General features: G+C 41.6%; 2 protein-coding genes across 2 annotated transcripts; one reads left to right on the top strand and one right to left on the bottom strand.

The window, feature by feature from the left end:
* Positions 1 to 2,861: 2,861 nt before the first annotated feature.
* Positions 2,862 to 4,921, bottom strand: ptpa (protein phosphatase 2 phosphatase activator). The gene is made up of 3 exons (XM_031875741.1): positions 4,593 to 4,921; positions 3,650 to 3,759; positions 2,862 to 3,271 (listed from the first exon to the last, which is right to left on the bottom strand). Exons 1-3 carry the CDS (start codon positions 4,654 to 4,656, stop codon positions 3,038 to 3,040), a joined length of 408 nt encoding a protein of 135 aa, XP_031731601.1. The 5' UTR covers positions 4,657 to 4,921; the 3' UTR covers positions 2,862 to 3,037.
* A 2-nt stretch (positions 4,922 to 4,923) lies between these two features.
* On the top strand, positions 4,924 to 19,714 carry crata (carnitine O-acetyltransferase a). Its single transcript, XM_031875740.1, has 14 exons — positions 4,924 to 5,164; positions 7,144 to 7,440; positions 7,618 to 7,736; positions 8,177 to 8,230; positions 10,119 to 10,284; positions 11,309 to 11,483; positions 11,966 to 12,144; positions 14,795 to 14,895; positions 15,117 to 15,236; positions 16,019 to 16,141; positions 16,810 to 16,945; positions 17,297 to 17,359; positions 17,833 to 17,970; positions 18,958 to 19,714. The coding sequence occupies exons 1-14, from the start codon at positions 5,138 to 5,140 to the stop codon at positions 19,171 to 19,173; spliced, it is 1,914 nt and encodes a 637-aa protein (XP_031731600.1). The 5' UTR covers positions 4,924 to 5,137; the 3' UTR covers positions 19,174 to 19,714.
* The last annotated feature ends 5,390 nt before the right edge of the window (positions 19,715 to 25,104 follow it).

A 25,104-nucleotide genomic window follows, 5' to 3' on the forward strand; every position in this document is an offset into this window, starting at 1 on the left:
ATACACATCAATTATATTTTAACAATTATTATTCTCAGTTTTCAAATTTAACTGCATGGATTATAAATAATACATAGAAATACATAAATACATGTTCTTCTCATTTCAAGTAAAATAAGGGCTGGATTAAAGAATAACTGACATAACAGAAAGCTTTTGAAGAATGTGCATCTTAAAATAAAGTAATTCATTTTAGAAAAAATGAATTTCACCGATTTGCCCTGCAGTTTAAAATTCACTTCATTCAGGTGTGAAGTGATGTCAATCAAAAAAGCTACGATATTATATTTTTCTCATCTTCTAAAAAGAGGAATTAGTGTGCATGATCTTTATCTGTGGTGCTTTGTCTTGTAGTGGCGCTTCACATTACCGCTTTTAATAATCGTCATGGTCTCTGAACATGTGAGACATACTGGTTTTAAACTGTCCGTGGGAAGAATTAACCTATAAGAGTCTGTTCATTCTTGGTTAAAGACTCTGGTCTCTCTGACCACTTTTCTCTCGTCATGTGAAATAACTTCTCTGACTCACGTAATTATTCTCCTACTCTTCGTCCTCTCACTCCCGTGTGTGTATCTCACTTGATTCAGGAAAGTTGTCGAATACCCATATTTGATTGGCCGAACTGCATCACGTGATGTGATTTGCACCGCTGAACAAGTACCGTAAAGGCTGAAAAAGCTGCGCCGGTTAAAATAGAGGCGCGCCGTCAAAATTTAATAATTCTCAATTATCTATCGGTTTTAGGTCCTGGGTCCGGATACAACGGCGTCTGGGTCCAGATCCGGACCGCGGTCCACCTATTGGCGACCCCTGATGTAGCAGAATATCAAGAGTTGTTCTCACCATCTTATATTTCTGTTCTCAGACAAATTACAAAGTATGAAAATGTGATTATTCTGAAGAACAGCAGCTCCTGTGCCGCTCCATCAGAACACTAGTTGATTCTGTGAAGTCAACTGACGGCTTAGACACAAATACAGCTTCATGTGTGATAAGCTGTGTTTGTATTTTAAATGAGTACCACCATCAAGCTCACTTTCATGGACATCTGTCAGAGCGTTGTCATGGAAATGAAGCGACTACGAAACACGGTTGACAGATATCATTAGTAAGTGGACACATTGGATATCTTGAACTACTACTTCCAAACTTGAAGGATCTGAGTCAGCTACATCATGTACTGAATATACAACATCCTCCATACACAAGCAAATGTAGATGGAAAGAAGGACATAAGGATGCATCTGTATGTGCTCATCACACCTCGTTTCCTCAGCCGTAGCGCCACACTCAGGTGAAAGGACAACTTTGCTGCTAACCTTGTTGCTGTTTTAATACTTACCCACAGCCGAGGTCACATCCTGGATCTGGTCTGCTCCACTGGTCTCACAATATCTCAACCTCAATATCTCTGACCACCTGGCTATCACCCTGGACATGGACATTGACATCCCTATCCCCATCCCAAAAGCTAAGCGCAACACATCCTTCAGAAATCTTAAAGCTATCTCCCCCACAACTCTGTCAGCCTCTCTTGCCAGTACCATGTCTGCCTCCCCTCACCCGCTGTCTGATAATCCCTCCGATTTTGTAAACTACTACAATAACAGACTCTCCTCCTGTCTTGATCAGCTGGCTCCCATTAAAACCAAAACTGTCTCATTCACACACACTCAGCTCCCTGGTACACTCCTGAACTCAACCATATGAAATCCTGTAAGCGCCAGCTTGAAAGACTCTGCAAGAAAACAGGTTTAACAGTCCATCTCCAAGCCCTCTCTGACTACCTTCAACAATACAAAGACGCTCTCATCTCAGCCGGTCCACCTACTACTCACACCTCATACACTCTGGCTCCTCTAACCCAAAGGCTCTCTTCTCCACAATAAACAAGCTTCTCAAACCCAGGGACAACACCTACACATCCTTCACAGTGAACAAATGCAACTCTTTCCTTTCATTTTTCCAAACAAAAATTGACACCATATACACTACAGCAACCTGAACACCTCCCCCACCCTTTCTATCTCTCCACCACAAACAGACAACAGTTCATCAGTATCAACAACTGCACCTCCTCCACTGCTCCTCTGTCTCAAGGCGTCCCCCAGGATTCGGTACTTGGACCTCTTCTGCTCATCCTCTCCTTGCTCCCTCTTGGTAACTTCATACGTCAACATGGTCGCCACTTCCACTGCTACGCCGATGTCCAGCTCTACATCTCCACAAAAGCCATTACCACTGCTACTCACTCCACTCTCACCAACTGCCTCACTGACATTAAATCATGGATGCAAACCAACTTCCTCAAACTCAACTGTGATAAATCTGACATGATCATCATCGGTCCCAAATCCCTCACTAAAACCAGTCACAACTTCTGCCTCACCATCGACAACTCCACTCTGTCTTCCTCCCCACACATCCGCAACCTCGGAGTCATGTTTGACAGCAACCTCTCTTTTGACCACCATGTTAAACAAATCACCAGAACTGCCTTTTCCCCACTTAAAAAACATGGCCCGTCTCCACCCATCACTCTCCTTATCTGGCGCTGAAACTCTGATCCACACCTTCATCACCCCCAGAATCGACTACTGCAACAGTATTCTTCACAGCACATCATCCAAAATCCTAAATAAGCTCAGTACATCCAGAACTCTGCTGCTTGCCTGCTCACCCACTCCCGTGATCACATCACCCCTGTTCTCCAGAATCTCCACTGGCTCCCCGTCCCACAATGGATCCAATACAAAGTCCTTCTTCTCACTCATAAAGCCCTCCATAATTAGGCCCCCTCCTACATCACCGACCTGCTTCACCACCACACTCCATCCCGTCGGCTCCGCTCCTCTGATGCCAACCTCCTGTCTCTTCCGCTCAGGACCAAGCACCGGACATGGGGTGACAGAGCCTTCTCCATAGCTGCCCAGTCCCCAAACAAATCCGAGACTGCACTAACAAAGACCATGAAGATGCAGACTGGCTTTATTCACACACAATGAACCAATATAGTCTGCAGGACCTGCACCACTCAGATCAATATTAGATGTTTTTCTTTCAAAATAATATGGGACATGGGAGTATTGTTATTTTTCATCTTCTTTAACCTCAACAATAAACATATGTAGAGGCTACCAGCACATGCTTTTAGAAGCGACTGATATGAAAGAGAACATACCTCTGACACTTTATATTCACTTGTGAGCTTCTTTCCCTTCACACCTTCATTCAGAGTCAGAACGAAGCCCATGTAGTCAGCATACGCCTGTAAGAGGGAGACATGTGTATTAAGATGTGCAGTCAGACCAACTGCTACAAAAACTAAAACCAATACCTTGATTTTGACAGGAATATTGCTACTAAATGGATATTGATCCGGATTAGGCCTTTGTTCCACTGTGCTGGACTACAATCAGACAAAACTCTTCACCTGTACACTTCAAGAACGTAATAAATTCAATCGCTTCCCAATGTTTTCATTAGTATTTGCTTGAATTCAATCATAAAAAACCTCTAAACAACTACAGCAAACAAACTGCAGGTGTGAACAAAGCGCAGAATCGCAGATGATAAACATTATTATTAAAGAGATTAATTTAATAAAAAACAGAAGACTTGGCACCATGCTGATGCAGCAACCTACTTGAGATCGCTTCCACTTGCCCATGTCTGGCACCATGCTGATTTCTTTCTTGGGTACCATGAAGGTGACGCTGTCTGTGACTTCATGCGCTTCATCCTCTGGAGTGGATCCTAAATAGTTTAAGAAAAGACAGATTTCAGAAGAAATTGCAGTTCAGATATGCAGCAGAAATCTTATTGTTTTTGGCAGTTTTTTCAAATAAGAGAATTCAATATTCACTCAATCTGAAATTATTCATTTTGTCTACTGTAGATTTTTCAGAGTATTACAAACTGGATTTTAAAAGATGTGGATGTCTACCAGACAGAAGAGGTCTCACAAAAAAGGCATTAAGTTGCACGATGGGAAATGTAGGACCCAGTATTTTTGGAGCTTGACTCAAACTAAGGACTACAATTAAGGAAATCTTGGCCTCTGCTGCTTCATTTTTGACAAATCATGTTTAAATCCGTATCCTGTGACTGCTGCACTTACACCTTTAAGCAGAACGCTTACTCAATGACAACAGGAATACTTGGCTCCATTCCGCGTGGAATAATGTAACCCTAACCAACTTCTAAATACAATCTCTCATGATGATGTTCTTAATAATAAGTGAACGCCAGTGGTGCCACACTGCAAACTGTCTCCTGCAAATTATCTCTACGTGCTAGCCAACACCTTCCGTTAGTTCTTTTTAAGAGTTTGACAATGACAAACTAGTAATTAACAACCACAAATGGCAACTGAAGTTATTCAAAATGTAACGTTAGGGATGTATTTGCACGAGGACAGCGACAATATGCCTCCTAGGCTTATATACCAAGCGAATAGTTAATTCACGACTTAGTGTCCCATGTGGCAGCGTGCATCACCTGCTAACGTTCTCATAGTTTAACACAAGAGAGCTAAAGCGATACAGTGCCTCGTAAAGCTAAGCAATAGCTATCAGCCGTGGCTTTACCTGACTGCTGCTCTGTTTCCGCCATGGTGAGGATAACAGTCTTCTTCGTGGGTTCAAGGCACATTTAAACTAGCCACAGCGCATTACTGCCACCGCTGTTCAAAATATTAATGGCGCCCCAGGTTCTATCGAATAGCCCCTACTAACAATACATCGAGTCTAATGGATCAGCAAAAATATATTAGAAGTATCAAATATTAAAGTACTGAAATGCATGTCCTGTTTAGTCCCTCTTCCAGAACGCTATATGCTCCGCTAACATCGCATGTCGTAACACTGTTCCCCTCCGTAGTCATTTATTGAACATATACCGGAAACACTACATGACTCCATCAATAAGTCACACCCACCACTGAGCGCCACTCACTAACTGTGTTGAGCAGCTGACCTGTACGGTATAAACTCAGGAGTGCTGCCGCCATTGGGTCTGACCTATAAACAATCTATGGGTCTGACATAACGCAGATTCATTAAAAGACCAATACTTGATGCTACACTTTGAGCACTGACTGACCTGAACCTGGGGGCGTTTCTCCGAATGCACAATGTGGGGCATTTGCAGCAGAACTATGGTGAGTAGGGCGCTTTTAGCTGATTATGCTCGTTAACAAAAGCCAACTTGAGCAAAAGTTATTGAAATTGATATACTTGACTTCCGAACTATGGACTTAAGATAACCTTAACGGTTGTGATTGATCAGTTAACGCTAGGTAGCTAACTACCGCAAGGTGGTGAATTAGTTTTTGCTAGCTGTTAGCAAACTTTGCTAACTTAGCTCGTAGTGAACTGAAGCAGATAGCGGTAGTTAACAGTTCACGTTAGCAAAGCTAAGTGGGTCAAAGGTGATTGTTGTGGTTCGGTAAGATTCAATACAACGTTAGCTAAAAGACACTTGAGGACAAGCTTGACCGAGACTATAATAACATATGTTAATGTTACTTGGTCTAACGATGCTAACTATAGATTATACTATAGAAGAAATGATAGCAAAATAAACTCATTGTTACTCAATGTTACTGATATAGAATGATGAGTAACAACAGTTTGCTATTCGGCAAACGCACCTGCTCGGAGTAACGGTAACATGTCTGAAGAGCATTTCAATATGATCGGACATAAACATAGTCCGTTCACAGAAGCATATGTAGATTACGTTTATACGACACTAACGTCAGCTGTTTCCTTGAGTGACGGATATCACAAATATATAACGTTATTCCTCAGCAGTTAACGGGATAACATAATGCAGCAGGAGACTTGCTTATAATTTTTTTAATTTTTGTTCGTCAGATGCTATAAAATAGAATAGTTGAGCGATGGATGGGGAGGAAACCGCAAACTAACTATAAATCGAACGTGCATTGTTAGCCTTCTAAATATGACGTCATCCTCTAATTCATTTTTGATGTTCACTTTACCATTTACTTCTTCGTACTTTTGTTGACATATTTGTCCACTCTGTAGTCGAGTTGAACATGAGTACAGGCTGCCCTCTACCGGTGACATGTCGCTTTTAAAAGGCGTCAGCTGTTCTGAGAACTGCTGCCAAGGAGCGGGGTCAGTAATGGCAGATCACAACTAAAAAACACCACAATTCAATAAAAAAACAGCCCAAATCATAACCTTGCTTGAAACTCCTGTAAAACCATTATATATGCAATAAAAACACATGATAAGCATACAAAGCTTCATAATACACAAAGATAAAATGTTGGATAAATATGTCATCAAATAGTGCAGGCGGACAACCTCAAACTCCCATGTCAATGTCAATTATGATCGTTTCAAGGTAAGCTGAAACGATCATAATAATCAAATGTTTCTCAAAAAAATGAAGAGTAAATAATATGGGTAAAGAGACGCAACAGTTTGTTTTTTTTTGTTTTTTTTAGTGTTTTTTTAGGGGACACTGAATCGATTGGATTGTAAAGCTAATTATGTATTTGAACTAATTTAAATAACTTCTACTCGCTTAAAAATCATAGTGTATTTATGATCACAATTATTCAAACAATGCAGAAAATGTGTATTAGCCTACACTTTAAGGTGATTCGCAATTGGGTTTTGTAGGTAATGAAGACGTACCATGCCGAACTAGAGTAATATCACTGACTAAATATTATCCTCAAAAAAGAGACAAGTGGGTTAAACAGAGATAGAACACCATTCCTAAAAAAGTCTTAAAACACAATTATAATCAAAATAGTCACACTCTTATGCACACAGGTACGCAGTGTGTTACAACCGGACAACTTTCATCAAGCAACAGCGCCTTGCACTTCTACTACTCTGTACTGTTATAAACCTTATCCTCATCCTCCGCTCTGTTTTCATCTTCTTCTTCAGACTGTATACATTCTTGCTGTGGGTGTGTGAGTGGATTGCAACATGTACTATCATAGTCCTTGCATTAAATGATAAATGGACTTGTACTTGTATCGCACTTTTCTAGTCTTCCGAATCACTCGTAGTTGCCTGGGGAAATTATAACACACTCTTTCAACAAAATGACACCACAAAAGTATTTATTATCCTCTTGTTTGTCTCTCAGGTAAAGGTGGGGATGGCGAAACCCTGTGGCTTAATGAAACCCTGTCACTTGGTGAAGCCTGTGTCGGTGACTCGGGTCTCTGGCAGATACCTGACCCACCAGAAGGGACTGCCCAGTCTGCCTGTCCCCCCTCTGCAGCAGACCTGTGAGCGATACATCAGTGCCCTGGAGCCCATCGTGGAGGTGGATGAGCTGAAGCACACTAAAGAGCTGGTGGATGAGTTTCAGAAGGCAGGAGGTGTTGGAGAGAGACTTCAGAGAGGCCTGGAAAAGAGGGCACAGAACACTGAGAACTGGGTGAGACTTGTGACTCTATGCATCAAAACCATATAATGCCTCCTTGACTCAACCTGTTTGCTTTCCTTCTCAACACAATTTCATTACAAAGCCCACTGACATTTGACTTCTTTCCTTTTAATAAACTATTCTCCATGTGATGTGTCTCTGTGTTTCTATGTCTCTGTGTCTTTGTAGTTGTCAGAGTGGTGGGTGCAGGTTGCTTATCTGGATTACCGGTTGCCTGTGGTGGTTCATTCAAGTCCTGGTTTGGTCTTGCCTCGCATGAACTTCAGTGATAAGCAGGGACAGATAAGGTGATCACACATACAGTCTGCTCAGCTCTGTTTTTACAACCCTACAACCCGTTGACAGCAGTTTGACAAGCCTCCTTCAGAAGACCGACGGCAGAGATTCAGTGTTTGTGGTACCGTTGGCCTTTTACACAGTATGTCAGACAGGGAGTTGACCTGATCAGGTTTGGACGCACACGGTCCAAGTTGATGCACATACATGAATGGTTTGGCCCAACGATAATCACTTTGTTTCTATAACAACTCTAGTTTATCACAGTGTCTATTTATTACATATTACCAGCACACAATGCACTTTTCTTTAATATCATGCAGCCGTGATCAGTTCTGTTTTTTTCAGAAAGTGCATTTTTAAAACTTGTAGATACTACCTATATTTTCATCATTCAACCAACATCAGGATAAAAGTAAACCTTTAAATGAACATGGATCTGTCTGTTTAGGTTTGCTGCCAAACTGATAGCAGGTGTTTTGGACTTCAAGATGATGATTGACAAGTAAGTACTGTGCTTATAACCATTTCCTGATTGTCCTATTTCTGGTATTGTCTCTTAGGCCCTGTCCACATTACTCCGTTTTTACTCCGTATTTGCTACGTTTACACTGAGCGGAGTTTTGGAGCACCCTAAACGGAGGAGTCTGAAAACTCCCCCGAGGTTGGAGGTATTTGAAAACTCTGGGGTTTTGCTACTGGATTGGTTATTAGCAGCCATGACGTCTCCGTCCCTGATATCACGTGACCCGTACCCGGAAGAAAACAAACAGCTAGGGCGACCAGTAATTAATTTCAACATGGATAACTAATTCCAAGCGTTGCTGCAGTAAAAGTCTGCATTTCTGTGGAGGAAGCAGCTGTTATTGGGGCGATTAACGAGCGCCGTGACCAGCGGCGTCATCAGCCCTATTATGCGGCCAAGCCAGTTAGCCGTAAATGCTATTCAGAGCTACGAGTTACAACAACAGTTAGTGCCTCGTTGTTTTTAGATTCTAATGAGAAGACACGCTGCTTCGTTTTACTTCTTCCGTTTGGTAGCCGTGAGAGACCTTAGTCTGTAAGTATGTCTGTATGAAGCATGAAAAGATGTACGAAGATATATTATATTCGCTAATGCTAATCGCGGTTAGCATTTCCCCATTGGCGGATATGTTAAAATTAGCTTAGAAGCTAGCTACTCGGGACATGATGTTCAGAGCTAGAGTTGTGCCCTAAAAGATGGAGCAATTCCCCCATGCCCTAAAGAATTGATAGAGGGCGAAGATGCTGTTCCTGTTTTTCTGCTGGGTGACCCAGTTTATCCACTGGAGGGGGGCAGGGAGAGGTCTGTTTGAGTTTATAGAGGGAGATTTTAGAGGAAGATCTTAAGTATCAAATACAACCTTTCATTATTAAAGACTACTTTATTACTCTGTCGTATTTATTTATTTTTTTAGCTAAGCAAGCAATCCACTTTCTGTTTACACAGTCGCGCCCATGCCCAGTGTACGTTAATGGTCGCATGCTGTCCGCCTTCGAAGGCTGCCGTGTGGATGCAGATCAACTCGAGAATGATGCTGAAACTCCCGTGTGGACGGAGATCGTTTCTATTTGACAACTCTGCTTCCAAGTAGAAACGGAGTAGTATGGATGTAGCATTAGCTTCAGTTTTTTATTACTGCTTTTAGTAAAGATTTGCAGCCCTGATTGATTCTGCCTACTATACATTTCCTAAAGATGGGAGCACCCTCCACAGTTGGCCTGACAAAACCACATCTAGCACAGATATCACATTCTATACACCATGTTTGATGCAAAGTTACAGCCAAGTTAGCTTAACTAGGCAAGGTACTGTTAAGTAAGGTAGCGACCTGGGGCCCCAACTAAGGGCCAAACAGCTCTAGATTTATTATGATGTTAAGAAATGACTAATGTGGAATGATGTTACTGTTCTAACTCAATGTACCCTGAAATAACTTAGAAAAGGCTCCAAAGCTCTCCTTGAAACTGGCCCGGCTGTCGCTTTACATTCTTCAGCATTCATGTAGCATCCAGCAGGCTATATCAGCATCCAGCAGGCTATATCAGCATCCAGCAGGCTATATCAGCATCCAGCAGGCTATATCAGCATCCAGCAGCCAAAGTGAACTGCAGTCGATGAGCCACTGTCTGAAGCTGCAGACAACATGCCGGACAGCAGAGGCCTGACGCTCCGCCCCCGCTGCTGGACAGAGTGCTGTGTGCTTGTTTATTCAGAGTTTATTGATATTAAAGTGTCAAGTGTTCAAATTGTAACAAATTCGACAAAGCACTCCATGGACTCCCCAGCCATACAGACCCGACCCGCTATTGTAATGACATGATATTGTGGCTCAGTCAGTGTTTAAGTGCAGGTCTTGTATGTCTTGCAGTGAGACACTACCAGTGGAATATCTGGGAGGGAAGTCTCTGTGTATGAACCAGTACTACGAAGTGCTGTCGTCCTGCCGTGTCCCTGGTCTGAAGAGAGACTCCGTGGGGAACCACGCCAAGAGCTCCAGGCCCCCTAAACACATTACTGTAGTCCACAACTTTGAGGTGAGGAGCACCGGTCAAAGACCAGGGGCCTGTTTCACAAAGCAAGTTCAACTGAGTGTGGCTCTCTGGCTTACCTGACATCAATGCTACAGGAGAATTGGTATCAACCAGCTCCGTGTATTCTGTGTGTCAGTAGTCCAGTAGTAAAATGACATCTGGGTGCTTTGTCTTATGAAGAACAACCTATTAGGAATAAGTGGAGTTTTAATTCCCACATAAATCTGCCCATTTGTTGACCGGCACAGAGAAATGCGCTTCTGGGGTGAACAGCCAGGTTACTGCTCACATCACAAATGACACATGGCAACACTTCCACATCTGAGGTGTAATCTCCATTCATGGTGTGGGAATGATCTGTATGGTCTCTATTTGTTAGAAGTCTTTTTTTAAGCCCAGAGTGGACACATCGTTTTAATCAAGGTCATTCTACTTATCTATTAAAAAATGATTACTTAACACAATGATTACTTGACTCCAGTGATCTGATTGGTCAGGAGGCGGGCTGTTCTCTGAACTGAGCCTGTTATGGGCAGATTAGTCTAGTTGCATAGGTTACCGTGGTGATATACTCCATCATTATCTTCGAAACCTGAGTTAAACCCAAAGATAGCTGGATAACCCACTGATCTTGCTCGGTGATACAGGCCCAGGTCTTCTGAGATTGTCAGTATTTGCTCTGGGGTCCAGTAGACTATTTCTAAATATCTTCTCCAGCTCATCTTAAGATCATTTCCTACAGTGTGCTTGTATGATTTCTAACAAATACCTGGAACAGAAATCTGCACAAGTTTGACTTTAAGAGACACAATGGTGTCTTAAGCTCCTTTGATACATGTACAGCTTTATGTTCTGATATGAGAGAGCACACTAACCAGACAACAACTGCTATTATTTAGTCTTTGGACTCATTGAATCAACATGAATGAACTACAGCTGATGATGTTGTCCAGCCAAAGTGACAACTGTTGAGTTAAAGTGAGAAGCCTGACGGAGTCTTTCTTGTCTTTTCTCCACATGGAATCAGTTTTATGTGTTGGAGGTGTACAACAGTGATGGGACTCCATTGACAGCTGATGAGCTCTGTGTTCAGCTGGAGAGGATATGTAGCTGCTCACCACAGACCGACATGGAGCCTGTCGGCATCCTCACCACCCAGCATCGTGACTCCTGGGGCAGGGCCTACGTAACCCTCACCCAGGGTGAGCTAAAAGACCACTGCCATTGATCCAGGGCAAGAAGTTGGCTTCTGAGTGGCTGGCTCAAGGCTCAAACAATATGTGCATACATTTGATTACACAAAGTCACCCTGTAAGCCTCTTTAAATTTCTATCCAATCAAATTCACAGACATCCCACCCCCTTCTGACACAAAATGATTTGCCAATCAGCTGTCAATTAAACGAGATATGCTGCTTTCAAGTTTGGTTAAATCAGTGATGGCGTAACAGTATTATTGTTATTAATGACTGCAGTAAATAGCCAGGCCAATAAAAGGCAAAAACTATACATATGAGAATGGTAACAGAGTTTTGACATTAAAACAAGTTACAATAACACAGGGATGCATTCCTAATATAGCAACTCTAAGTATATACAGATATATCAGATATTTAGTTAAACTGTTACTGCCTGATTACATAAGAACATCCTGTATTCTTTGTGTGTGTACTTGATATGTCCAGATAAGACCAACAAAGAATCCGTGACAGCGATCCAAAGGAGCATCTTCACTTTGTGTTTGGATGGAGCGATGCCTCAAGTGTCCGATGAGACGTACCGCAGCAGTGCTGCCGTCCAGATGCTGCATGGAGGAGGCAGCCAGTGGAACAGTGGCAACCGCTGGTTTGACAAGACTTTGCAGGTGACCCACTGAGTCTCTCTCACACACACACACACACAGAGATGGGCAGTATTTCTATTACTTGTATTTGAAATACGTATTTCAATTACTTTTGAGTATTTTGTAATTTGTATTTGATAGGGCCGATAAAAATCTAACGTAATTTGTAACAAAATACTTTAGAGTGGAGTAACTTTGTATTTAAAATACTCAAAATCTCCACGAATCAAACAAACAGTTCACGAGTTCAGTCTTCAGATCCTCAAGTTCAACAGATTGTCATTCAAGTTAAATATTTTATCTGAGTGTGACAGATGTCAACTAGCTTGATGTATAATTTATGTCTGGGTCTGGCTACGTAGCCCATTGTATATACATGGTGATGGTTATAATATCAAGCTAGTGATCGATGCTAACATGCTAATGACACTAGCATGCTGTCTAGGCTAGTGCATAGCCAGTGTTTAGCAAGTTAACTTATCAGTGGAGTAGCTAGCTATAGGAAGAGGGAGATTGGGAGCTTGTATGTTCATGATAACCTTATCAAGAGACGTCTGACCATCTAATCTTGCACTGTATTACAAGTTATGCTGTATCTTCTCAATGTGAATGTCATAATGCCATATCAATTACTGGCAGATAATATAGTTCACAGTTAGCCAGGCTATGACAGTAGATGTCCATTTGTTAAAAAAACATTAAATATCCAATTTATTTTATTTAAAAGGCATATTATGAAAGTATTCTATATTTTGCTTTTATAGTATACATAGGCCTAATGTGTGATGCTATTCATATGTGATGAATATTTTCTTGTTGATACAAAGCCAAAGTTTATGGGCTGTTAAGTCCCATTAATAAGAATATATATATATATATACATAATCAATTAAGTTGTCTTTTAATAGCTTTGCTTAGTTACACTGACATTCTGTGACTGTTCTTCCTTTTTCTGGGTTCACCAGAGCTTTGTGTACATTATAGCCCAAACCTGAATGCTCTGCTATACCAAATTGTGTGAAAATGGAAAATCCAGAAAAAAGTATTTGCTATATTTTAAATACAAAATACATGTATTGTATTTTGTTACATTTTCTGGCACCAGTATTTTGTATTTTATTTTAATACATTTATTTGAGGGGTATTTTGTATCAAAATACATTTTGATGTATTTTTGCCCATCTCTGCGCACACACACACACACACACACACAGTGCAGTTATTAGTAATAGTTGGACTAATGTTTCCCTCAGACTCTCTACAGGCTCAGGCTGCTGCTCTGTCAGAGCCATGTTTTCATTTTGTCATGCTTGTGTGTTTCTTCCTGCTTTATGCTTTTTCCTAGCCTATAAATGTGAGACTAAGTCCAAGACAAAGGCTTTATAGTCGTGCTTTGACAACCTTGTTTTTTGTTTTAAATTTCATGCCAACAAAGCCACATTGAATATAGTCCCACAAGGGCTATTTCATCACGCAAGATTACCAGTTAAACCAGGCTTATTTCTGTAAATCAGGTTTTTTACCTAAAAACATCTGTTTCATAAAAGAGGTTTGAATAGGTCTGGCTATAAGATAATGTGGAAATGTTCAAAAATCAGTTTCAGGTTAAGCTGACAGACCAAGCCGCAACCTCCACAGCTGAGAAATGAAGCTGAAACTCCTCAGATGGACAGTTGAGCCTGGCTCCTAAAGCGAGTCCATCCCCATGGACCTCCATGTTAAAATGCAGAAATAAACATGTTTGCAGCCTGGTACCAAACACGGTTTTGGTCTCTAAAGCTAATATCTCCATTCATGACATCTGTACGGGGGGAGAACTTTTATACAACTCACCCATTTAAATGATGTTGGGGCTTAAAGTTAAGTCTAGCTGTCTGCTCTGCTGCGTCACCCGGCCGCCTCCGCTCCACCAACGATCCACCTCTTTGACCCTTTTTAGAGTCGGCCTGTGTCGTCACTGTCAAGATGGAGATGACCCACTGTAGAAAATATGGACGTAGTCTCTGTATCATGTGTAAAAGAGCCAGACACAGTGTTATTTCTCTCTCCAGCAGTCCCTCAGTACTGCTGCACTGTACTTCAGTTATCTACACAGTATTCCAGTCCACATGTGTGATTTTAAATCTAATGATGTTAAATAACCGTCTTACTTTACTTCACTCATGGCTGTATTATCATGGTAAGAAATATGTTCTGACCTCTCTCACACTGCGTTTTGGTGAGAAACACTGAATGTTAATGTAACTCCTCATCCCCTTTTAATTGCTGTGGCTTTGTTTATTTATTTCATTTATATTCTACTGTAGGTTTAATATGTACTGCTCCGTGGCCACAGACATTGCAGTTTCGTCTTCACATATCAGGTTTTTTTTCTTGTGAGTTAATATGATCTGCGTTCATGAATGAACAGGTTTCACTGATCCTGTTAGGTCCTCTATACTCTCTGAAACACTTTAGTCCTGGTTCAGTGTTTTAGTCTCATTGAAGCCAGGCTTTTCACTACATGCCCTGCTTTATGAAACACCAACGTGGCTTACTTAAACAGACTGGAGACTTGCTCCAAAAGACTTTGAATAGCTCTGGAATGTAAATACTGATGTAAAGTTGGTAACGAAGAAACTTGACCGTGTCAACAAATTCCTTTGAAGCAAGTTTCTGATTTTTCTTTCAGTTTATTATTGGAGAAGACGGGACATGTGGAGCTAACTACGAGCATGCACCAGCTGAGGGCCCACCCATAGTGGCGTTGATCGACCATGTTGTAGAATACACGTAAGTAGGTCAAGGACTGATTAGACTCCGTAGGCGTCTTTTTGGATTTCCTCTTGTCAAGAGTGTCTTTGAAAGTTCAGCAATGAGACAGAGAGTACACAGAGACATGGACAGACTGATCACAGACAAACAATCCCACCTGGACAACTATGGTTTCATTAAGTATCACTTTGTTTTTTCTTCCATCTCATGTGTCGCATCTTTCTTGTTTGTGATAACAGGAGTAAGCCAGAGATGACTCCGTCTCCCATGGTGGCCTTGCCCATGCCCCAGAAACTGCACTTCAACATCACACCTGAGATCAAGAAGGACATTGAGAAGGCCAAGCACGCCATGAACATGTGAGGGCAGATATGAATATGACACTCAGTGACCAGTAGATTGTATGTATACCAGTGGTGGGCCGTCAGGGCCTTCAAGGCCTTCTCTGCTGGCCTAAACAGAATCACAAAGTTATAGCTATTTTATAGTTTAATAATTTCATAAATACACTACATGTATTGTAATTATTTTCCCCATTATCTTATTTTCTCATTGCACAGCTACTGTCTTCCTCAGTTGCTCTGCTTCCAGTGCAGCTTGTTTTAAGTAGAGCTTTTATCCAATCAGATTTCACCTCTGTGTCTCTAGGTAAGAAGAGAGGCAGAGGCCTGCAGACTCACAAGTGAATCCCTTTGCAGTTTAAGTGAATGGGAACGATATTGTTGATTGTCATAGTGTTCAACCAATCAGATCTTTAGTTTGACACGTTGGGCGTATTCTTTGACGTGCCAGAGCCTGCTAGCTGGCCTACAAGTACGTCAGCATTACGTGCAGCTCAGTTTTCAGGTGCAGCTCTGCAGTGAGGTGCAGCGTGCGCTGTGATTGGTCAGTGGGCGAGCACGTGACTAACGTGAAACGAAACTTAAAGTAGCCATCAGAGCTTAGTCTTTGTTTTTTTTAACGCTCAATGGCTGAAGGAGGAGAAACTGATTTGTGAGTTGGGATTTAACCGTGGGATTAAACTCTTTGTCAACAAAGAAAGGAGGATGGAGTTTTAAGTGATCAGCATTTGGTCAGTCAACTGCGTTTGTTTTTTTAGCTGATCATACACACAGTTCTCTTGTCATTTCTTCCACCACAGACTGGCCCAAGACCTGGATATGAGGGTCATAGTATTTGGCCACTTTGGGAAAAATGTCCCAAAAGCCCACAAGATGAGCCCTGATGCTTTCATACAGATGGCGCTACAACTGGCTTACTACAGGTGAGATACTGAGAGGTCGTGTGGAGATATGCCTGTGTTTGTTTGTATGCAGACATTTTACTCTTTACATTCTAAACCAAGGCTAAGCAGAGTGCTGCATGTAGAAAACGTTTATCACACAGTTAGGCTGTGATTCTTGTTTCCATAAACTGGGATGAGATGTTGTGTGTGTATATTCAGTATTGCTCACTGAATATACACATGTTGTGTATTCTTTCACTCTAACAAACATGGAGTGCATTTTCTCCCTCATAAAATGTTTGCCAGGCTGATTTTTCTTAAAGGACCAGATTTAAGGGGATTTATAGACAGAAATGTAATATAATATTGCTAACGATGTTTTCATTAGTGTATAATCCCCTGAACTAAGAGTTGTTGTGTTTTCGTTATCATACAATGAGTCCTTGATATCTACATCAGAAGCAGGTGTCCTTGGAGTCCGCCATGGTTCACTGCGATGTTTCTACAGGAGCCCAGAAAGGACAAACCAAACACTGGCTCTAGAGAATGACATTTAAGTTGTTAAGTTACCTGAAGGCCATCGTAGGGAGGGGAGTTCAGCCTCTCCACTAGATGCCACTAAATCCTACACGCTGCTGCTTTAACCGAATCCATGCATCCATGATAAGTAGCTAGTAGCCGCTCTGTCTCTCCTCTTGTCTCGGCAGGATGTACCAGTGCTGCTGTGCCACGTATGAAAGTGCCTCCCAGCGTATGTTCAGACTGGGCCGTACCGATACAATACGATCAGCCTCAAGTGCCTCAGCCTCCTTTGTCAAGGCCTTCGATGACCCCAGCAAGCAGGTCTGATGAGAGGCAACATTTATTGGGACGTATTAGTATTTACAGCAACCATTTGGGCATTAAACTGACCAGCTGTCTGACATGGTAAAGCTGGGCTTAATTAATCAGCCTGAACACTAAGGCTGGAGATGTATAGTTGCTTCTAACTACACGTGCACTCAATGGCTGCCTCATATCCTGCGTCTGGCCTAAATGGTTCAACAGTCGTTCAAAGAGAACTCATAGTTGTTTGACCGCTGAGCCTGACCATAAAGTTTCAAGTCACCTTTTCAAACATATCTGAACCCTGTTCAACATTAACTTGCTCTAAGATGTGTTGTAACATTCCTGTCTCCTTCCTGTTTTTCACAGAACACAGAGAAAGTTGATCGAATGGTGAAAGCTGTAAACGCACACAGGTCATATACTACCATGGTGAGTATCCACAGGACCTGGATTGGCAGAGTTGAGGATAAGCCCGGTGATAATCTATACTTTTCTTATTGTCAATAAGTGTAATGAGCAGACCCAAACCAACAGTGAGTGTATCTGCTAACAAGTAGAGTGTATGGATATCTCTTCTTCCTCTGTCCATAGAGCTCTATTAAAACACATCAATGACTTTATTTAGACTCAGTCCCACATACACCGTCCTGCTGACTCAAACACTCACTAGAGCAACACATGTGGATTCATCCGCTGCTGAAAATAGTCCCCAACAAACTCTTTTTCCTCCTGTCTGAGTAACGGTTGATAAAAGCTACAGTGACCAGCTGTTTCAGGAAAATAGTGTTAACTGCTGATTGTTTGCAAAAATACAAATATAGAATGATGCAAGCCTTATTTTTGTAGTCGTTAACATTTGGTGACTAACATCACATATGAAGGAATTCTCTCCATCCCCACAGGCGATCAGTGGCCAGGCCATAGACAGACACCTCCTGGGCCTTAAGATGGTGGCTGTTGAGGACAAGCTCTCCGTTCCTGATATCTACACAGACCCCGCCTATGCCAAAGCTTTACACTACAAGTTATCTACAAGTCAGGTATATTCAAGGGTAGGGGTGGGCCATATGATTCATTTCAGGCAGGATCACGATCTTATTACAATTCTTTTTCACGTTGGTTTTTAAGTCTATTTTGCACATTATTGTACAGTACACCCAAACTGATTCCCCTACTTTAAGAAATATAATGTATAGCCCTCAGAGGTAACCAAACCTACACCAAAATCTGTTGTTCACTTTATTTAACAGTTACTTATTGAAATCCCATCATCATAAATCAGATCTAACACAAGTCAATTATCTATAAAGAAAATGTGTCACTTTTAAAGCCGGTTTGCCTGTTTCTGCTCTTCTTCCAAAACTAAGGTGAAGACCACCAGGAGCTTTTTATGACTGCTGTATTAGCTGTATGCTGAACTATTAAGAACACACAAGGCCAAACTGCTTCCAAGTTGCCACATGACCGGTGGCTGACAAACAATGTAGCTTTTAAAATGCTATTTTTTAAACTGAGCAGCTGACTCTCCACATAAAACGGTAGATTACATCACTTCCAGCTAACTTCACGGAGAGCAATGAGGATCAGCTGTAAGTGAATATTCTCTAGTCCAGCTGACAACACTGAATCTGTCAGCATGTTAGCGTGTTGTTCACTTCCGAGACTGTTTGTTGCCATGGGCTACCGACAATGTTATCTTCACTCCACCTGTCTGTGAAGAGACTCAACGGTGTGATGCCTGGCGGTGTTGGATCTATAATCCTAGACTCTGCTGCTTAAAGTTTCTGGTTTATTTCCAGTTGATTGTGTTTGCAGAGGTTTTTACAGCAGCATAGACCATACACCATAGAACTGCAACTAATAGAATCAGTGAAGACATTTTAATCCATCTGATATCGTCATATCGCACATTCTTGGTCAGGGATGACACTACCACTGCATATTGTCCTATGATCTAACACTTGGACCTAAAAGAGCAACAGATGGAAAATATGCCTCATGTATTTGCATTCTCTTTACCTCACAAGGTACCTTCCAAGACGGACTGCGTCATGTGTTTCGGCCCGGCTGTACCCGACGGATACGGTGTGTGCTACAATCCTATGAGCGATCACATCAACTTTGCGGTGTCGTCTTTTAACACCTGTAAAGACACAAGTGCAGCACATCTGGCCCAGGCTGTGGAGGGGGCTCTCTTGGACATGAGGACACTGCTGGAACAAACACCAAGAGCCAAACTGTGAAGGTCCTCCAGGCTGTACGGGGCTAGTCTCAGTGATCAACTGCTGAGTCCCATTTTAATAGGATGCCCACTCTTAGTGTGACTGAGTGACATTTGAATGACTGAACCCTACACCTGGTGCAAGACTGCCAAGCTCCAGCTGGTAGTCTGAGCCAGTCTTCTCCCCATGTTACTGATTGGTCGTCATGTGACCTGCTGTTCCTCTGGTGGAACAATGCTCACGCACATCACATTAATAATCACTTTTACAGACATTTTTGTAACTCTAATTATCTTGTTAATGGGTATAGATGGATATTTTATCATTTTATTATCAACTAATCACCTGATGAGTTTATGCCTCTGTGCCTTCGCCCTCCACTGTTGTGGATCCTGCCAGAGGTCACATAGAACACTACAGGGGTGCACAGATCCAGTCTCCACAGACTAATAATCCATGTGAACCGATTAATAAACTGAAATCACTGTTTTGGGGAAATTTTGAAACAAAGATGTGTGTTTGACATTCAGAATAAATCCAGAAAATTGTAACTCTTTAAGAAGTCTGACTCAGAATCTGCTTTATTGGCCAGGTGTGTAGATATCCGTCACTGTAGATATGCAGCTAAAGACGGGACAACAGAGCAGAAGAAAGAAGATGAACATATATAACGAGGAACAACGTTCTACGTCTACAAATCTGACTTTTCTGTTAACAATAATAATAATGGTGCAGGGTGCAAACATGCTGATATAGATAGTCAATACATGATATGTACAGTTTACAGTCAATTCGGTATATACAGGAGACAAGTACATCACAGCATGTCGGACACTGACTGTTGAAGGTCTCATGTCCTCTACTTTGTTGCCACATGTAAACTATGCACTAGCGATCCAATAAGGCTTGTGCAGTAGTCTGAGTGGCTTGTGTCTATTGTGTGTGTGCATCTGTTAGTCTATTATTTGCAGTACAGTGGATTTTACACATTTTATAGCATCCTCTATCCTTTTTTTCTGATACTGATTAATAATCTTAGCTTTTATTTAGTGGGTATAAAGATGACATAAAACATTGTGCTATCTTGTATCTATCTAATCCTCTACTCCTTTTTATCAGACGTCTTATTTATTGCTGCAATGAACACATCACTGAGCTTTTTGTCTTTTTGTTCTTTCAATTCGCACTTCATGAATCTGTTCACAGATTGCTACACTGGACCTGCAGTCAAATCTATGCTCGTTATGTGTGCCGTGATTGCCTCACGGCCGCTGCTCTGGACTGATCTTACATGGCGGTTACAGCCGATAACACCGTGTGGAGGCAATCCTTACATCATAGATATGCTCTGAAATTTGAATTTAGCACCTTTTAATTGTCTCCAACATGACCCCTAACAGGTGGCAGTATTACATGCCGTATTGATGTCTTCCTTTTTTTTTCATAGTGCAACTGACGGTCAAAAAGTCAGAATTGAATCTTAAAAACAGGATCTTTATTGATCTTACCAGTTTAAAGCAGCCATGTTTGAAATGATGGAATATTACCTTGTTTTCGTGATGTCCCACATATTGTTTACTTAAAACATTTGTATTGAATCTGAATCTTCCTCAGATTTGTATTGGCCAGTGTGCATCTCATCATGCTTGTTGCAGGATAGCATACAGAAGGTGTAATTATTCTGAAAGCATAATGAAGATCATGGAAGGATAGTCTAACAAGAGAACTGCATAAGATGGAGCATGTGATGGGTCGTTCCCATTGTTGAACACTTCCAAGTGAAATGCACATTTTTCAAAGCACCTGCTGTGCCTTATTGCTTATTGCTGGTTTTAGTGAAGCACCATTTGCTTTTCAGCCCCGTCTTGATGCTCTACTGACACAGTTGATGCCAGCAAATACCATGGAATAGTGAGATTTTATTAACCCAATGATTTATTATTGCACGTCCATAAAGTGAGTGGCCAGACCACATTTGGAGGTGGCCAAGCTCGCAGTGTGATCTCAACCTTGTGTAAGTGTGGCTACATTCATCAGAGAAACGTCCTCTTCCTCACTAAGGGGATTGCTTCCCCTGCAAAGGAGGAAAAGCTCAGAGCAGCATTGTTTCCCTTGAGATGGTCAAGTCAGCCAGCCCCACCTAACCTTAAACTTTATTACAATAGTCCTTAACATAAAATGTGACCTCTGTATTTTACCCATCCTCAGCATTTGGAGCAGTGGGCTGCTTTACACGTGTCTTATTTGCTACCGTTGACAGGCTAACATACCCTCCAGTGTCCGTAGCTGCTGAGCTCCAATCCACCTGGCATGCAATTATTTTGCCTCCTTTTTTACTGACAAAATTCAGAAAATTAGACAAGCAGTCAGTGCCTCCACACCAACCACAGGACATGTGTTGTCCCCTTCTCTAAATAACATCCATTCAAATATCATGACACAATTTCATTCAATCAACCTTAGAAGCCTAGAAGACATTATACAAGATCTGAAGTCATCCTCCTGCTGCTCGGATATTCTACCAACACACTTTGTCAAAAATATTTCAAACTGCATGACCACTGATCTTTTACAAACTGTAAACACATCCCTTCTCTCAGCTGTCTTCCCACAAGCCCTAAAAACTGCAGTTATTAAACCACTCCTAAAGAAGGCTAGTTTAGACTCCGCAACAATGAACAATGATAGGCCAATATCAAACCTCCCATTTTTAAGTAAAATAATTGAAAAAGCGGTTTTCCAACAGCTGAACAAATTCTTGGCCGTAAATAACTGCTTTGATGTCTTCCAGTCAGGCTTTCAACAGCACCACAGTACTGAAACTGCTCTTGTTAAGGTTTTCAACGACATCCACTTAAACACAGACAATGGCAGAAGTTCAGTCTTAGTATTACTGGATCTCAGTGCTGCATTCGACACGGTCGACCATGACATACTACTAGAAAGACTAAAAATCTGGGTGGGACTCTCTGGCACAGCACTCAACTGGTTTGAATCCTACTTGAAGGACCAAGAATACTTTGTGTCTGTAGCTAATTACACATCAGAGCTGACTAAAATGACATGTGGTGTTCCCCAAGGTTCAATACTGGGGCCTCTTCTTTTCAACATCTACATGCTTCCACTAGCTCAGATTATGGAAAACAACAAAGTGTGTTATCATAATTATGCAGACGACACACAAATCTACATAACTATGTCACCAGGGGACTATAATCCCATACAAGGGCTGGGTAACTGGATAAGATAAAACAGAAGTAATTGTTTTTGGTACCAAGGACGAACGATTGAAAATCAGCGCTCAGCTTCAATCACTGATGTTAAAACCCACAAACCAAGCCAGAAATCTGGGTGTAGTTATGGATTCAGACCTCAACCTGAACAGCCATATCAAGACAATTACAAAATCAGCCTACTATCACCTGAAGAATATATCAAGGATGAGAGGACTTATGTCTCAACAGGATTTGGAAAAACTTGTCCATGCATTTATCTTCAGCAGACTGGACTACTGTAACGGTGTGTTTACAGGTCTCTGTAAAAAGTCAGTCAGAAAGCTGCAGCTGATTCAGAACGCTGCAGCTCGAGTCCTCACTAAGACCAGGAGGGTGGATCACATTACTCCATTTCTGAGGTCTTTGCACTGGCTTCCTGTCAAACAAAGACTTGACTTTAAAATCCTGCTGTTGGTTTATAAAGCACTGATTGGTTTAGGGCCAAAATACATCTCTGATCTGCTGCTACCTTATGAACCATCCCGACCCCTTAGGTCGTCTGGGACCGGTCTACTTTCTGTTCCCAAAGTCAGAACTAAACATGGAGAAGCAGCGTTCAGTTGTTCTGCTCCACATATCTGGAACAAAGTCCCAGAAAGCTGCTGAGACCCTCAGCTCCTTTAAATCAAGATTGAAGACTTTTCTGTTTGCTGCTGCCTTTAATTGAACCATATTCAGTTAATATATTAATCAATTTCCTGCATTTCTGCATTTTACTGTATTTTATTTCTTACACTGTTTTTATTGTTTCAATGAATGTTCTTAATTGTTTTTAAATCTCCTTTTCTTTTGCCTTATGTTTCGATGCTTTTAATGGTTTTATGTGAAGCACTTTGAATTACCTTGTTGTTGAAATGTGCTCTACAAATAAACTTGCCTTGCCTTGCCTTTAAAGCCCGAAGCTCGGGAAGCAACTCGGGGTTCAGTGTGCAGTGCAACAACACTTCAACAGGAGGAACTAGGGATAGAACCACCACCCTAAAGGACGACCCACCCCAGTTACATGCAGATCTGATCTCAATGCAGAGAGAAGTCACCTGTAACACATTTTAATACACAGTGTCAATTCAAAGACCCGTAGGTCGGACGTTGTCCACAAAAGTATCCACATACAGATAACATGTTACTACCAGCTGGAAGCATCAGTCCCTAGTACACAGGGCAAGCTTCAGTAACACTGGATCCTACATGTCCCATAATGCAACAGGATAGCATATGTTAGCCCCCCTAGCGAGTGAAATATGTCACTTGAGTCTTATTTACTCAAATAATAGGAGTAGGCTGCTCATGAGGAAAGAAAAGGTCATCTTTAAGATAGAGCCATCTGACAGTAGTGCAGGGAAACGATGACAGCTGGAGCTTAGGTTTACGGCAGAGCTGTTACATTAGCACACTGCTGGACAGAGGAAGACTGTTCCAAATCACATTCTATTTCTTTTCACTTTTAGTACGTACTGTTGCACGCAGTATGCACACATTGGGATCCAAGGAGTGGCGGCTGGTGGAACATGTTCTAGGTAGGGCTGTGCCACATCCAATCAATTTCAGCAAACATCCCAGAATGATTTAATGCAACAAAATGAAAGTATCAAACACGCATTACTACTTTGCAGTTAAATATTTAACCTTTATTCCAACATGCAAAATAAGCTAATGGGAAAAAAATTATAATACATGTAGTGTATTTATGAAAAAATTATTAAATTATAAATTAGCTATAACTCTGTGATTCTGTTTAGGCCAGCAGAGAAGGTTTAGCTGGCTCTGATGGCCCACCACTGTATTTTACAAATATTACTGGGTGCATTCCATATTTCAAAAACACAAATATTGACAATTTGTATAATTTATTTTTTATTTTCTGTGGCTCAAGGGGGGGGCGGCGCACTAGCACCCTCTATTGGCCAGCCGCCACTGGATCCTAGACTGTATATAAGAAGTGGATGTAGGTGTCGTGATGTCACCCATTGGTTTGGGGACATCGGTTTTCAAGTGTATCGCTATCTTGACTTTTTGCAACCAATGAACAGAAGTGACCATATTTGGACTGTGAATTTCATACTGGCCTTTTTTCCCAATGTCACTTTTTAAGTCACATCATGACTTGGTGACACCGTCCTGTCACCTTTCAGTCAATCACATGCCCACCTGTCTAAGATGGGCCAGACCGTAATCAGGTCTTCAAAAGGCAGGGGCGCGCCCCCTATTGGTCGAAAGAATTGTGCTGTCACATAAAGAGAGAAATAGGAATAAGCAGAAAAACAAATAAACAGAAGAACCCAGGTTGAATAGTCACTGTCAGTGTGGTAAATTGATAAATGATGCTGGTGGTTACGCCTGATGCATATGAGGCTGCTGCATCAGGCAAATATCTCTGTGCTCAGTGTTAGAGCGGGTCGCCCTTCAATCAGAGGATCGGTGGTTCGATCCCCGCTAGTCCATATTGATGGACAACTTGGGCAACTCCAAATTGCAACATGTAGTGTTAAAAAACTTTGAGTGGACGGAAGACTAGAAAAGAGAAATACAAGTACAGTCAATGAGATACCTGAGTGATAAAACATTTCATCAGTGATGTAATAGACAGCATTGTACCAATATGTGTACTGATGGAACCAGTGGATTCATACATTTGAGCCCCAATGTAATGCCTTAGTTCAGTAGAGCCCCCCCCCCC

This window comes from Anarrhichthys ocellatus, unplaced genomic scaffold (assembly GCF_004355925.1).
Source record: "Anarrhichthys ocellatus isolate YVR2014 unplaced genomic scaffold, GSC_Weel_1.0 scaffold95, whole genome shotgun sequence".
NCBI lineage: Eukaryota > Metazoa > Chordata > Actinopteri > Perciformes > Anarhichadidae > Anarrhichthys > Anarrhichthys ocellatus.

Excerpts from the sequence above, each read along its gene's own strand:
- crata (XM_031875740.1), top strand. The coding sequence starts at position 5,138 with ATGTGGGGCATTTGCAGCAGAACTATG. Across the intron at positions 16,142-16,809 it reads CTACAACTGGCTTACTACAG|GATGTACCAGTGCTGCTGTG; the intron begins GTGAGATACTGA and ends TTGTCTCGGCAG. Across the intron at positions 17,971-18,957 it reads ACAAGTTATCTACAAGTCAG|GTACCTTCCAAGACGGACTG; the intron begins GTATATTCAAGG and ends TTACCTCACAAG.
- ptpa (XM_031875741.1), bottom strand. The coding sequence starts at position 4,656 with ATGTGCCTTGAACCCACGAAGAAGACTGTTATCCTCACCATGGCGGAA. Across the intron at positions 3,760-4,592 it reads GGAAACAGAGCAGCAGTCAG|GATCCACTCCAGAGGATGAA; the intron begins GTAAAGCCACGG and ends TAAACTATTTAG. Across the intron at positions 3,272-3,649 it reads GCAAGTGGAAGCGATCTCAA|GCGTATGCTGACTACATGGG; the intron begins GTAGGTTGCTGC and ends TCCCTCTTACAG.